The 15,681-nt window shown below is 33.7% G+C and overlaps 1 protein-coding gene across 2 annotated transcripts in view; it reads right to left on the reverse strand.

The window, feature by feature from the left end:
- LOC115875527 overlaps window positions 1-15,681 on the reverse strand; it is a 141,374-nt gene that overhangs the window by 93,851 nt on the left and 31,842 nt on the right. For both annotated transcript variants that reach the window (XM_030891008.1, XM_030891007.1), the window contains exon 20: window positions 14,339-14,484. In XM_030891008.1, the coding sequence (XP_030746868.1) occupies window positions 14,339-14,484 (146 nt within the window). The remainder of the gene's footprint in view (window positions 1-14,338; window positions 14,485-15,681) is intronic.

Raw genomic sequence — 15,681 nt, forward strand, 5'->3', positions numbered from 1 at the left:
GCCTACCTACATTGTTTTAAGTACCTATCTAAGCAGATAATATTTTAATAAGGCAAGCGACTGTTACTTGTCCAAACTTGCGTATTCGATATTACGTACAATTTCGTGTACAGACTTGCAAAGCGCTATCCGCCCGACAATGCTTAATGCTTGTTCAGACATGAACTTGATCACCCACTATAAATACTTGATGCCAAAGGCAAACGCATTCATTTGTTTCGGAATTTCGAAAAAAAGGCGGAATTTGGAAAAAAAGTTGTGAGAAAATTTATATCTGTGTTTGCTAGTGCCGGAGAAAAGTAAGTAACCTACCTTTTTTTTTGTTATAGTACTTAAGTATTTTGTTTACGTGTACTAGTCGGTTGATCACAACGGCCTGTATAGATAGGTAACTTAGTAACTTACAGATATTTTAATTGTCCTCTTTCGATTTGAAGACAAACACAGCACGTTTTATTCAATTGTTTTTTCACGAGAGAAACACTGCCTCTCTAAAAAGGCCGAATAAGCAATATTGCAGAGCAATTAATTTTGTAATTTTTCTTGCAAATAACTACTAATTTTTATAAAACAGTAATTTCATAATCATTTTAAATTGGTTTTGAAGTAACTATTTTATCAAAACTATTCCTTTTCGGAAAGAGCGAGCAGTGCGCGGGCGACGGGAAAAGGGCGGGGCTTGGACTTCGATGCCAGTTTGTCACGTTTTAACAATGAAGCCGCAGACAAAAATACGCAAATACACGGAGCGCGTGAACTCATTGATTTAATAAAATGTTAGTTATCGTTTTTATGGACAATTTTGGGATTTCGACTTTTATTTTTTCCTACACAAATATGATCAGTATTCGATACTGAGTACACCAATTTTTATTTATACTATTAAAAATTAGTGGTAAATTATGTACTTTAAAATTGATACCGTTTTGTGAAAACGTCTGTATTTGTCTCAGCGGTTTATTAGTTGGTCCCTTTACAAGCCGTAATTCTATTTCCGCGTGCTGACAAAGGCTGCGGTGTGATACCTATATTCAGAAAAAACTTGGTTACTAAAACATTTTTTTTTACAGGTAAGGTAACTGACACGAAACATGGCTACAGCAAAGAAAAAATGTCGACAATATAGTATCGATTATTTGAAATATGGTTTTGTTCCATCAGAGGCAGACAAACAATTGCCCATGTGCCTATTATGCAACAAAGTTTTGAGCAATGACTCTATGAAACCATCAAAGCTCGAAGATCATCTAAAAAGGTGTCATACTGATAAAATAGGTAAAGATTTAAAATATTTTCAAACATTGAAAGAAAAATATGGAAAGAGACCCACCATGCACAGTATGTTCGCTTCAACATCTCAAAGTAACGATGATGGCTTGCGGGCATCTTACAATATCTCATTACTTATAGCAAAATCTGGAAAACCGCACACTATCGGAGAACAATTAATTTTACCCGCTGTTGAAGAGGTTTTAAAAACTGTTTTGCACAAATCTCCATTTGACGTACTAAAAAGAATTCCATTAAGTAACAATACTGTACAAAGACGCATTGATGAAATGAGCTCTGATATCGAAAGCTTTTTGTGCAATCATCTGCAAAAAACTCATTTTTCTATACAACTGGACGAGTCAACGTTACCCAGTAATGAAGCATTACTATTGGCATATGTCCGATTTATTGTTGAGGAAGAAATTCACGAAGAATTGCTATTTGCCAGAACTTTGGAGACTGACACTAAAGGCGAATCAATATTTAATGTCCTGAGTAATTTTTTTACGGAAAAATCGATCCCATTTACAAACATTATTTCAGTGGCAACAGACGGAGCTCCTGCAATGGTCGGGCGATATCGTGGGTTTATAAGTCATCTCAAAAGAATTATACCAGGACTTACAGCTATTCATTGCGTAATCCACCGACAACATCTTGTGGCAAAACATTTAAGTGACAGGTTGAACCAATCTCTTCATTTTGTAATAAAAGCTGTCAACAAAATCAGAAGCAATGCATTGAATACGCGTTTATTTGCTCAATTGTGCGACGAAAATGATGAAGACTTCCAACGACTGCTCTTACATACTGAAGTACGCTGGTTGTCGAAAGGTGCATGCTTAACGAGATTTTACTCTGTTTTCGATTCCATATTAGAGTTCTTAGAAAGTAGAGATCCAGATTTAAAAGAAAACTTGATCAAATTCAAAGCAGACATTGCGTATTTGACAGATTTGTTTAAAAAATTTAATGATATTAACTTGCAGTTACAAGGGGACAGCCTGAATTTAATAAAAACAAAGGGGATAATTTCGGCTTTTCTTGGGAAATTGAAATTTATGAAGCAAAACATTAGTCGGCGCGAATTCTCTCAATTTCCAAACTTGTCGCAGGTAGAATGTATTGATGAGGATATCCATACCTACAGTCAACATTTAAGTGCTCTGCATGATGACTTCAAAACCAGGTTTGAAGATATACTGACGATGGATATACCACCATGGATCATAAATCCATTTGATGAAACGGAAGTGGCCAATGTTGTATTACAAGAGGAGCTGCTCGAGCTAAGCACTAATGAGGAGCTGAAGGTGAAATTTAGAAAAGGCTACCCAACATTTTGGCTGCAAGCAGAAATACCCGAAAAATATCCTGGACTGTGGGAAATCGCAAGGAAATTTTTAATAGCTTTTCCCTCGTCATACCTTGTCGAAAGGAGTTTAGTGCCGTTACAAACCTCTTAACAAAAAAAAGGAGCAAATTAAACATCACAGAGCAGGGGGATTTGCGGTTGTTGCTCACAAAAATAAAGCCAAACATTGATCGTTTGCTGACACTCCATCAGATACATCCTTCCCATTAATTAAAATTATGACCTGAACCTATATTACCTTAATATTTTTTCTTGTAATTCTATTCTTTTAATAAATAAAGTGATATAAAATGTACCATTTTTCGTTTTTATTTTACATATCGGAATATAGGGACAGAACTCAGAAGTGACACAATTTTTATTTTTTGGCGACTTTAAGAATGTGGTAGAAATGTAGCAGCAGGGGGTCCACCGAAACCAGTAAAATTTTGAAAGTGGCCCACGAGAAAAATAAGTTTGGGAACTACTGATTTAAATCAACGGATTTTTTATTTTAATCATAGATTTAAATAAAAAAATTAACTTGTCTATAAAAAATTGGCGCCGGGAGGCACGTATAGCCGCCCATACTAAAATATGTTAATAAAAAGTTGGTAGGCAGTTCTTTTAGTTTCAAAGTAAAGGAATTTTTCCAATTTTTTTATATCAAAAACGGCGACTTTGACCGATTTTGATGTTATTACAAATTTTGTTGCAAATATTATTCCTAATCTTAAATTCAAAAGCGCGTTTCGCCAGCTACTGTAATTTTGGAGTTACGATTTTTTTTTTTAATTTTTAACCCCCTCCCATACCCCCTTACCAATCCCCTACCCCCATCAAAAACTAATGGACAGATTCTCAGGTGCCACAGTATTTTTGTGCCAAATTTGGTTAAAATCGGTTTAGAGGTTTTTGAGTTATCGTGTTACAGACAGACAGACAGACAGACAGACAGACAGACAGACAGACAGATATACCTAAATATACCCTATTCATCAAATAAGTACAAAATTACACTTGCTGTTGTAACGTTTAAATATTTTAATAGACCGAAAAATAATTGTAAAAGATTATAACATATCCGATATTTGAATAACATTTCATTCACAAACTCTAATGCAGGACTAGTTTCTTCTGATGTCAGGTTATATTTTTATTTCTAACGACTAATCAATATCAAAAGATAAGCTGGAGTCAAGGCTGTTTTATAGCAGTAGAGGTAGATGGCCGATTCTGCGCCAGGAGGAGGAGGAGGAGCAGAGGAGGGAACGTACAGCGCATGCGCTAGGAGGAGGGTTACAGCGCAGGCGTGAGGAGGAGGGGTACAGCGCAGGCGCGAGGAGTGGGGGACTGTCACCTGTCACCTGTCAAACGTCAAACGTCAAATGTCAAACGTTGACAGGTTTGACATTTGACAGATTGACGTTTGACGTTTGACAGGTGACAGGTGACAGTCCCCCACTCCTCGCGCCTGCGCTGTACCCCTCCTCCTCACGACTGCGCTGTACCCCTCCTCCTAGCGCATGCGCTGTACGCTCCCTCCTCTGCTCCTCCTCCTGGCGCAGAATCGGCCATCTACCTCTACTTATAGCTTTTCTGAAACAGCTGAATGTTGATCAAGCTAACTTCCGCCATTTCTACCAACATTTTGTTCTGCAATAAGTACTTTGCACTTGGAACATTAGATGGTACTAATTTTATTCTCGACTTAAGACAGTGATGATAATTTCCAAAAAAAAATCCCTTTGATTTAAGCGGCCGATATTTTTTTGCGGAATTAGGGTCATCGGCAAAGTTTGAGAATAAAATATATCGGTGACCGATGTGGCAAAACGACACGCAAAGTAGAAATGTTAATATTGCCAATATCGAACAGAGTTACCAGAGATTTAGCCATTTAGAATAGGACTTTAAATGCAAAATTGATTAAAATAAAAAAAATCCGATTAAAGTAAAAAAATCTTATTAAAATATAAAAATCGATTTTCTTTATTTAAAAAAAAACATGATTTTTTTGCACCCTGAATTTAAGCAAACTGCATTTAAAGCTGTATTTAAAACAATACCATACATACGGTGGCCATAATCTCGTAATCTAAAAATCTATCAATTCCGAAAAGCAAAGAATGTTAAAAATCGTTATAAATTATAATTCAGATTCAACCATTCCGAATAAACTTTCCCATCGACCACTCACCGGCAACGAACCTATTATTAACATCGACAATAAATTAATTAGCATAGCTAAATATTGTTTATGGCCATCCGACGTGCTACTTTCTGTTGAAAAATCGAATCGAATTTTTGCGGAAAACCCGCTGCGGCTGCGACCCGCGCAAGATGAGCCGCTTGGGCTGGGCACCTGTAGAATTTCCCTATGGCGTCGACCAACGGTACACCTGTACTTCCTAGGCTTCTAAGTCCGAACTGACAGAAAAGTCGACCGAGAAATTGAACCACTGCGATTTACTTGATAACAGGTTGTGAATGAATTATCGGAGTACACCCTTTTGTTTGATTAATTTATCTTTTGAAGATTGTTCCGATTGTTTAATCTAAACTACAACGCACTGTAAAATATATTACAATCTAGTCATATACTAGACATGCAAATAAGTATTTAATTTGTAACAGCTGATTTAATTTGTTTGTTATACCTGTCCAAAAAAATAATTTGCGCAGCCAAACATACCGGGTGCATCGGCGTTGGAAACAGGAAGTCCCATAGAAATTTTGAACTATCCAAATATTGGTTACAGCAAAGTCGTAAATAGGTTTATTAAAAGTTTGCGTATGGCTGAATACACATGTCAAATTTAAACAATTTTGGACAAGCCGTTTGTCAACGTACATTAAGTTGTCAACCTATGATTGAATGCAAAGAATATACCTAGCTAGAAAAAGAATGGACTCTGCCATACTGAAAAATGGTCCTACAGAAGTGGCGCCATCTATTGAGTAGGGCTTGTTTTAAATGGATCGAAGCGCGGGCTTTTTAAATGAGAGGATTTATTGAATTTTACTCTAAAATAATTAAATTTGATTATTAAATCTTATTTTTTACACGAATTCAACAATACTAATAACAAGTATCGTTGTGATGTGTAAAAAATAAGATTTAACAGTATAATTTATACAATTATTAAATCAAATTAAAGCCAAACATGTGTAAATATTATTTATTATTTAAAGTTTTTATTTATAAGTCAAATATTTAAACATCGTTTATTATAATAAAACAAGACCAACGTAATACGATCAAATTTTTGTAAATGGAGTAAATATAAATAGGTACTTAAATGATGGCAAAAATAAAAGATTTTCATTATATTTTTAGGGCCACAAAAAAAGGAATTGTATAATAAAAACACATATTATGCCCTAGACACTCAATGGTAATTTTATAGAACTCCAAATTTAGTTTCTTCCGCATCGCCAGACGGCGCAAAAGACATTAAAGTACAGGTTTCTAATTTATATATGAAGATGACATGACAGTCTATGTTGACTATTGTCTGTGGTCTAGTTTTTGTCTAGTTGACATCATGTTGACATTTAATTATTTTATGGTTGACATGTTGAACAAAATGTTGGTGATCCGCCAAGTTATTTTTAAATCATTATTTTGATCATTATTTAAATAATCATTAATTCAGATATTCCTGATTTATCGGAAAGTTCGGTGATTTCAGTGATTTGTGTTTATAGTTTGTGTTTTTATTAGTTTGTGCATTCTGATATTTAGAGTCGATCATCATTTTCGTGTTAGATACTAAACTTTTTTATTAAAGTCATTCTGACATTTTAGAAATTATAAATTTATGAACCAAATAAAAAAAATAGTTTAATCATAAATAAGTAAGTACATAGTTGGTAATATATAGTATTTTTTGTAACAGTTAATTAGTAGTCTAACAGTAACAGTTAATTAGTAGTATAATATATTTGCTATATAATTTATTTGTTAAATCAAAAAATAGGCGCTATGTGCTCTATTGTTGGTGTTTTAAAATGTATGTATATATTTTAATTTTGTTTTAATTATGTTACACTTCTAATGATCTAATAAAACATAAAATGGGCAACAAAAAAGTCTATATTTATTATTTTATATTTTACAAGGAGTAATTTTGAGCTTGAATAACGTTACCGTTTTAGTTAGCGTTAATAAATAACGGAATGCTAAAATTATGTTATGCCAAAACTCTCCATTAGTTTCTTCCGGGTCACCAGGTGGCTCTAAATGACGGACCCATTTGTTTTATATCAGTGTCCAATCTATCTCTAGTACATGACATTAGTCTATGACACATATATAACAAATTATAGTTTGAAAAACGTTTTGATAATCATTTTTGATAATATTATGATTGCCGCTATGACAACGACAATATTTTTTGAGAATTTGACAATAGTATGACAATGGCCGTTGGAAACAATGGAAACTACAAAAAAATCTGATTGAACGCCATCTGGCAATAACTAGTAGCAACTTCTTAACCTAAAAATTAATTGCACTACCACCTAGCGCCTGAGGCTGGAAGTATTTTATTTGAAATTTCCGTGGAAACGGTGGAACCGCTTTTGCTATTTCACTTTCCGGCCCCTGATTGAATGCAATTTGTTATACTGTCGACGTTAGTATGTTACAGTACCTACGGTTAGCATTTTTTTAATTTTTGTAATTCAAATCTTGATCAAATTAGACAAGGTTCAATCCTAAGGTTTAGACATAGATAAAGGAAATAAATTTAGATTGAAAAGCCCGTCAAAATATATATTTTTTTGGGTCGCGACCGTTGTACGCCATGATACAAAGAAAACAAGATATGATATTGCGCAAGTTTGGTCACTACGTCACAGGTGCTAACTGTACCATTGGTCGGCAAGCTCCGCGCGATAATTTCAAATCGTCAAACTGATGACACATGATAATGTCAAAATTACTTTTCATATGTCAAGCTCATTGATTTGACATAACTTTTGAGGTTATGTCCTAATTCTTCCCTATTTTAAGTCTATTTTTTAGTGGCAATTGAACAATATGGATATTTTTTGTATGGCGTATGACATCACAGGTGATATGCGCAAACTGAACGAAATTGGAGCCGCTATCGATCATACCTTGTTTTCTTTGTATCATGGTTGTACGCGATCTGGCGCTGCTATAGCGGTTGCTAAGAACAACCGCCAAACAATAACAGAAATAAGTTTCTCTTGTCAAAGTCAGAATCTTCAAAAATTATAAAATCTTTCAAAATTTAAACCGCCCTCATTGAAAAAATACCGAAAAGTGTTTAAAGCGTCCATTCTCAAAGTAATTATTGCTATACTAGTTAAAGCCTGGCGCATCCGCCACAACATCAGAAAAAAAATACTTTTTATTTTTTGTTAATTAAATGAAAAACAAAAAATCCGGCGACGACAGTTTTTAGAAGAGCCAATTAGTTATCTTTTAGTAATAAAAGCAACTTTCTAAAGCAAGTCGTTACTTCAGTAGAGACGACACAGATAAACATTAGCATTATATATATATATATATATATATATATATATATATATATATATATATATATAGATTGTGTGTTTAATTTAAATTTTATTTACTCAAACCCGTGATAACTGTGAAAAAGTGGCATTAAAAACTATAAAACTGTGTTGTGAACTGCAAAAACCATCGTGGATCGTGGCATAACGTCGGTTTCCAATGTTTCATAGGTATTTCACATACATGTACTTATATAAAATGAAGTTTCTTGTATGCAACTCACTGTATTTTATTGTAAAAATTAAAAGAAAATAATAAATTTGAATAAATAATATTTGGCGATATAATTCCGGAAAAAGCCGAACCGATCCGAAATTATCAAAAGCTTTAGGTCGCAACCGTTGCAAGAATAGCGCCAAATAGTGTTTACATTGTCCTTATGGGCACTTCCCAAACTAAACTAGTTTCATTTATCTATGGGTTTAGAAAATATAATTTGACACTGACAAAATTATAGGTTGACATCTTAGGTATGTTGCATTGTTTCCTGTTCAGTTTTAATATAAAACTACGCTAACCATAACATAATTCCTTAACTCGTATTACGGATTTATTGCTCGTAACATATAATCGATCGTCATTAATTTCAAAGCCTATTGATTGATGACATCATTGTAGTTATCATATCGAAAAGCTTGAGAAATCAGACAAAAAACGTTTCTTTATTTGACATGATAACGACGATTTCCAACAAATCAACGGTTTATTGTTGGTCGACGTCGTTTACATACGAGGACATTCATAAATGTCGACCTAAAAGCTGGATCCATTCTCCAAAATATATTTCCTACTAAAAAACGGACACTAAAAAATCTGCTTATTAGCAAAAATGCTTTATAATGAATAAACCGAAAAGCTCGTAGGTTTACTCTTTGATACAACCGAATTGCAGAACACATTAACAAATGTCTTCTCCAGAATAAAATCAACGATAAAATGAAAAAAGATTGGAGAATGTCCCACCGTATATTTAACCGGAAATGCACAAAGTAAACACGATACTGTACATAATTTAGTAAGTAAACAGATTTGGAGAAAAGCATAATGTACTGTAAACAGCAAAAAAAATTCAACCAAGTTTTAACAAGTTCGCCGAAGGGCATTGGCCGTAGATTGGCAAATCAAATATAACAAATCTGCCAAGCCAATATCACAATATAAATAAAAATACAGTGCAATTCACGAAAGGTAACGATTACGTCAAAATACTTTTATTAAAAGTGCGCGTTTTGATATCAAAAAACTTCTACTAGTTGAATATGTTCAATCAATGGCGACAGTGGGTAAGGCTGTACTTCAAGATGCAAAAAATTATTTTAACAAGAAAACTGGCACAAAGTTTATTGCATGAAACATCTAGACGTAAAAGAAGAAAATGTACATTGAAATTAATATCAAGCTACAGTAAAAAGATCCTAGAGATTACAAAAAAATAAGGGTAAACACAAATTAATTTAATTTCTTTTTCGAAAAAGTTACACCCAGAATTAAAAAACAGTTAAATTTAAAAAAAAACAAGTTAGAAATTACTCTTCTTTCCCTAATTTTATATTTCGGATTCTGTTCAATATGCGAGTACAGTCATATTTTCATAAATAATGATAAACTTCACAGAAATCTTCTGACAACCTACTTGACGCCTTACTAAATACACCTCTTGAACACTAGTAGCTAAAAAAATAAATAAAAAAATAGTAAACTGTGACATAAAGCAACTCATTTGAAGGAGCGAACACTCCACTAACTGGACCAGAACCGTTCTCTTTCCCAAGTGGAAACCAACTAAAAGCGGAACTCAAGAACTTCGAAGACTCTCCGTAACCTGGAATTGAGATCCTGCAACGGTCTAAGACAACGGTTTTTAACAGGACACTGTCTCCTCAATGAGCACTTCAGTAGACTGAAGCGATGAAAAAACGGCTGTGGAGAGAATGGGACACCAGAAACCCTCATCACTGAGTGCGCCGAGACGACAACCATTCGTGGCATAAACTTTGATCCGCCTGATATCAGAGATGGAGAACTACCCTCTGTAAAACCGTCTCAGATACTGGCTCTTGTCAAAGCCCTGGGACTGCATGATGAGTTATAACTCAAGAAATGGGGACAAATAAATGTTTATTAACGGACAGGTCATTTTTTTACAAAAATAAAAGATAAAAATGCGTAATAAATGCAAAACGATGCAAATAATGAAAAAAAACTCAATAAACAACAGTAGCGCACTAGCACCCAATATAAATTTAGTTAAATTAAAGAGGTTACCGACAAAAGCCAGACATAATTTCATATTTAAAATAGTTTAGTTTAGTTTATAGTTAAACTTATAATAAAACAATACATATTACAGAGTTTTATTTATTTTTAAGCCAAACATATTCAATGAGTCATTAAAAAAATAAATGTCAGTACTCGTGGCCAATTCATTTGCTGTCACAAAAAAACGTGTTATAGAGGACCACGAACCATAATTAGTTCCGTGAAAAGGAACATCAAAAAATCGAATTCCCTCAAAACTCTCTGAGGTACAGATATATTTATTTCAGACAATAATTCGGGACAATCAATCGTAATATGCAAGGTTTTAGTTAGACGGTCATATTACATTCATGCGAAATGAATGCAAGAGACTTGATCAGTTGACTTGACTTTTGAAAGAAAGCGCGCTTTTAGACTTGCAGAATTAATATTCAAGTACGTTAAGACTAAAACAAATTCCCAATTTATTGTCTTAGGACAGAGAATAGTTCAATTCCTGGGTCAAACTAAAATAAACGAATTTTATTTTGTCGGGTCTTGTTCAGAGTGCTAACGAACGATGCGGGTACCTGTTTTATCATAACAAGGAAGATTATTAAATGCATTTATTACCGTCACACGTTCATTTATTAGTTCGTTAGAATATTCTGTAGAGAGATTCAATCGTCATTTTTACGACTTAAACAGTTGTTCCGTTTTTTTTACAAAACTAATATCAAACAGTAAGAAATCAAAAATATAATCTATTATTGCCATAACCTATGCATAATTAGAATACACACATGTAGACAGTGTTAGCCTGTTTAATATGGCCAACTATAATATTTATTATCTTGTATTTTTCAGTGATGTTTCTATCTCGCTTCTGTTTTAAAAATACCTAATACCGAATTAAAATTTAAATCAATTAAAGATGTTTACTATGATGATCAAATTAAAGATGTTTATGTTTATGATGTTTATGTTCTTATATAGAAAAGTGCTTTGTTGATCCGTTGGAGGGCATCAAAGTTTAAAAACATTTTTTAAGATATTTTAAGAACCGTTATTCCGATTTGAATGAGATTTGGGGTTTCTATGTTTTGCCAAGTGCTTTAACATTCACAAAAATAAAAAAACAAGGCAAGGGTAAAAATTACCCCCACCCCTACATAAATTTTAATATAAATATTTTCCAAACCCACGACCGATTTTTTTTCGTAAAATGGCCCTTTTAATATTTTCTAAATATTTTGTCTCTCGTAAAAAACGCCACTGCGTATTCTTTACGATACTGTAAACTAATTACGATGAGCTGACTTCCAGAATATGTTTCTTGTCACATCAAGCTATGTAGGCGCACAAAATATATGATGCGCTAATAATCTAGTAGAGATTTCCGTATGTAAGAAGAGTACAATGAGTTTATAATGTACTGAACAAAGAGAGAACAGTAAGCACGTTGCCAAAGGTATGAAATAAACCGACTATAAACTAAACTATGCACATTTATTTGTTTATTTATTAATGAGTCGTTATATTTTCCCTATAACTTTAAGATTTAAGTGCAAGTTAGAAACACTTGCATTTTTGGTAAAAAACAAGTGGAATTGAGTTGATGTTCGACAGTGGTCGCGCTATCAGAACTCTGAATTCAAAAATCGATATCTCGAAATCTATTAGAAATAATTGATTGTAGTTTTTTCAAAACCTTTCTTAATATTTCTGTTATATTTTCTTCGCAGACAGTATGTGAAAATCTTTATAAATAAGAAAGTTAAACGATTGCTGAAATTTGATATGCGCTAAAAGTAAATGAATGGATTGTTTAAAATTTTTGAATGGAAAAAAAAGCAACCTTATCGAATTTTTCTTATTTAAGCATATTGTAAAGGATCCGATCTTCAAAATAAGAAAAACGTTTCTAAAGTGGTTCTTAAGTTATGGCGTGTTATGTGTTAAAAAGTTGAGTTTTTATATTATCGCGATTTTTTCTCGCGACGTTTTCTCGTTGTAAAAAAATGAGACACCCTAACGATATCCTTATAATTCCATTTCAGATGCTTAGAAAGATATCTAATGATTTTATCGAGTTATCTTTTCGAAAAAAATTGGCGCCGGGAGGCACGTATAGCCTTAATAAAAAGTTGGTAGGCAGTTCTTTTAATTTCAATTATCTCAAAAACTGCAACTTTGACTGATTTTCATGTTATTACAAATTTTGTTGCAAATATTATTCCTAAGCTACTGTAATTTTGGAGTTACCCCCTTACCAACCCCCACCCCCACCAAAAACTAATGGCCAGATTCTCGGGTGCCACAGTATTTTTGTGCCAAATTTGGTTAAAATCGGTTTAGCGGTTTTTGAGTTATCGTATTACAGACAGACGGACAGACAGACAGGCAGACATCATGAAAATATTTTGTATTTAGGTCATTTATGACCCAAATAACTCATTTTGAGTGAAATTAAAAAAACTTTTTTTTGCCGATCTTATAGCCTACCATACCTGTTGGTATGGTCGGCTAAAAAGGCTTTTAAAAATAAGCGATTTGCGATCGCGATTAGTAGGGAAAGGCGTACCGGCAACGCCGCAACAGCACACCGTCGCATTTCTCTCACTCCGACTTAATAAGATCCCTATGCGATTTAATTCCACACATGTAAATACTGACCCAAAAGTAACAGTTGCCAGCACGGTATGACCGTAAGCTTCATAAAAAGCTTAAAAAATAAATAAATTTTAGATTCATTAATGTTGCAGTTTATTTTTGATTGGTGCTCTCTAACGGACAAAAGAAACACTTTCGTGTGGAGGTAAATTATGTACAATTAACTTATTTTGTTCCAAAAAATACGTAGGTCTATGTCCACGGAATATTGGAACTCCCTGTTCGTAGATCTCTGTAACAAAATATTTTTCAAATTTTTTTTCTCAAGAACTATGCGATGTGGCGTTTTTTACAAGAGACAAAAAATGTAGTATATACTAGGACTATTTTACGAAAAAAAAAATCAGTTGTCGGTAGAATTATTATAAAAATTTCTGAATTTCGGAAAATATTTCTACTAAAATTTATGTAGAGGTGGGGGTAGTTTTCGTCCTTTCCGCAATTCTTCTTGATTTTTGTGAATATCAAATGTTAAAGCGCCCCAAATCTCATTCAAATCGGAATATCGATTCTTAAAATATGTATTTTAAAAAATATGTTTATATTTTTAAAGTTTGATGCCCTCTAACGAACAAACGAAGCACTTTTGTATAAAGGTAAGTTATGTCCAATGAACTTATTTTGATTCCAAAAATACGTAGTAATTCTATATCCACGGAATATTGGGACACCCTGTATATTTTTTTATAATCTTAGTACAAAAATGGTTATAGCAGGTAATAATAATAAAAGTCGTCGTTCGGGTGGTGAATTCATACATCCCAATCAGTAGTCTAACAGCGTTATTTTATTGAAGAAAATAAAAAATAAAATTTATTTTACACCGTTACACCTCATCGCTAGGCAAAGCTTTCAGCTTTATGGCCTCCTCTGAAGATGCTTAGGGCATCTTTTTTGATGATTTGTGACTTCCGTCGTAAAACTCGCTACTTTGAAGCCTCGTTTCGCTCCACGACACTCTCTTAAAATAGGAGACAGCCTCGGTGGTCCGCAAGCAAGTTAACTATTTATTGTTTTACGATTTCTTAGATGCGGTGTCATTTAACTGTTCTGTCGCCAGGCGGCGTTTTATGAAATCATCAATAATCATGACACAGAAGAATCCGCCATGAAAATATTCAGCACATTCAAGCAGAGAATATCTCGTAAAATAATTAACTGAAAAAATGGCTCATTTTTTTCCAAACGAAATATGTTTTTCATTTAGTTGGAAACCAAAACACAATTTTATAAAACTATATATGACTTACCCTTAAGCTGCGTGCTCTCAATGGCAAACATATTCAGAGCCAACAACTGTAAAAATCTATTGGAAGGTAATGGAACCGGCGAGTGCTGCAAAAGAACTCTGAACTCTTTTAACATCTGCATAGCTGCATCTTGAAAACTCTCCATGCTAGAAAATAAAAGCAACTTTATGAAAAAATATATATCCAATGGTTAAATTAACTTATCTCGATATACTCTCTCTCGTTGCACAGACTTAATTTTTAGCTTATAACGTTTCAAAGCACCGTATAATCGAAAAAAAAAACGCATCCAGTTGGCCTGGAAATGAACATCTATGACATTCCCCATATAATTTTACATATAAAATGACAGCGATCTTCATTTCACAGCCATCGCTGACGACGTTTTTTTTTCGATCATACGGTACTTTGAAACGTAATAGCCTAAAATTAAGTCTGTGCGCCGAGAGATGGCATGATTTCCACAGGACACATTAGAGGTGGGAATTCTACTTCCTTGTAAGGAACTAGTTCCTTAGTTCTAATTCCTCCAGAGGAATAGTTCCTTGAACTAGGTCTTTAGTTCACAATAGTTCCCTACTAACATTGACATCCCCGTTGCTTGCTAATGGGTTTCGTTGTCAGTCAGAACTATTCACAGTATGATCTGTATAATTTTTATAATGTACGAAATATAACGAGACGTGTAATTGTGTATGTTAAAAACATATAGGTAAGTTTTATTGCAGATAAAAAAAATTAAAAATGAAACTCAAATCAGAGTTTATAAAACTATATCACAAATCAATTGGAGCAAATATTACGAAAATTTTACGAAAAATTGCATTTTCCTCACTTCAAGATTTTTGTTTTTGACTAAAAATTCGGAATATCTACTTCGTTTTATAAGATATTTCTCAATTTTAGGGACCTAAAATAAAACATTCCCATAAAATATTTACAGAACAAACTAAAAATCAAAAACGGTATCCACGACAATTTTCTGTGGTAATTACGCCGGCTGTGGCAATAGATAAGGCCGAATCTATCGTCGTCGCCTTGTATTATATCTCGGATATGCAGACTGAATAGATTCCCGTGAACTAGTCTTTTAATTAGCTCCTCTAGGTCCGAATCCGATAACATAAGGCTGGCACTCCCCACGCCTGCCTAGCATCAATCGCGCTGGCCGATCCGTACGTAAACTAGTCTTTTATTTAGTTCCTCTAGTTCCTTTAGATCTAGCGCCACCCTCGCACCATTTGAAAAAATTGAGATATGATTAAAAATACATGGTATGTTTTAACTGGCCGGGAAAAACAACAAACAATCGAATCTATTTTTCCGAGGCATCTTGATTAAAA

The sequence above is a fragment of the Sitophilus oryzae genome, unplaced genomic scaffold (genome assembly GCF_002938485.1).
Source record: "Sitophilus oryzae breed Bouriz unplaced genomic scaffold, Soryzae_2.0 scaffold_1389_pilon_pilon, whole genome shotgun sequence".
NCBI lineage: Eukaryota > Metazoa > Arthropoda > Insecta > Coleoptera > Curculionidae > Sitophilus > Sitophilus oryzae.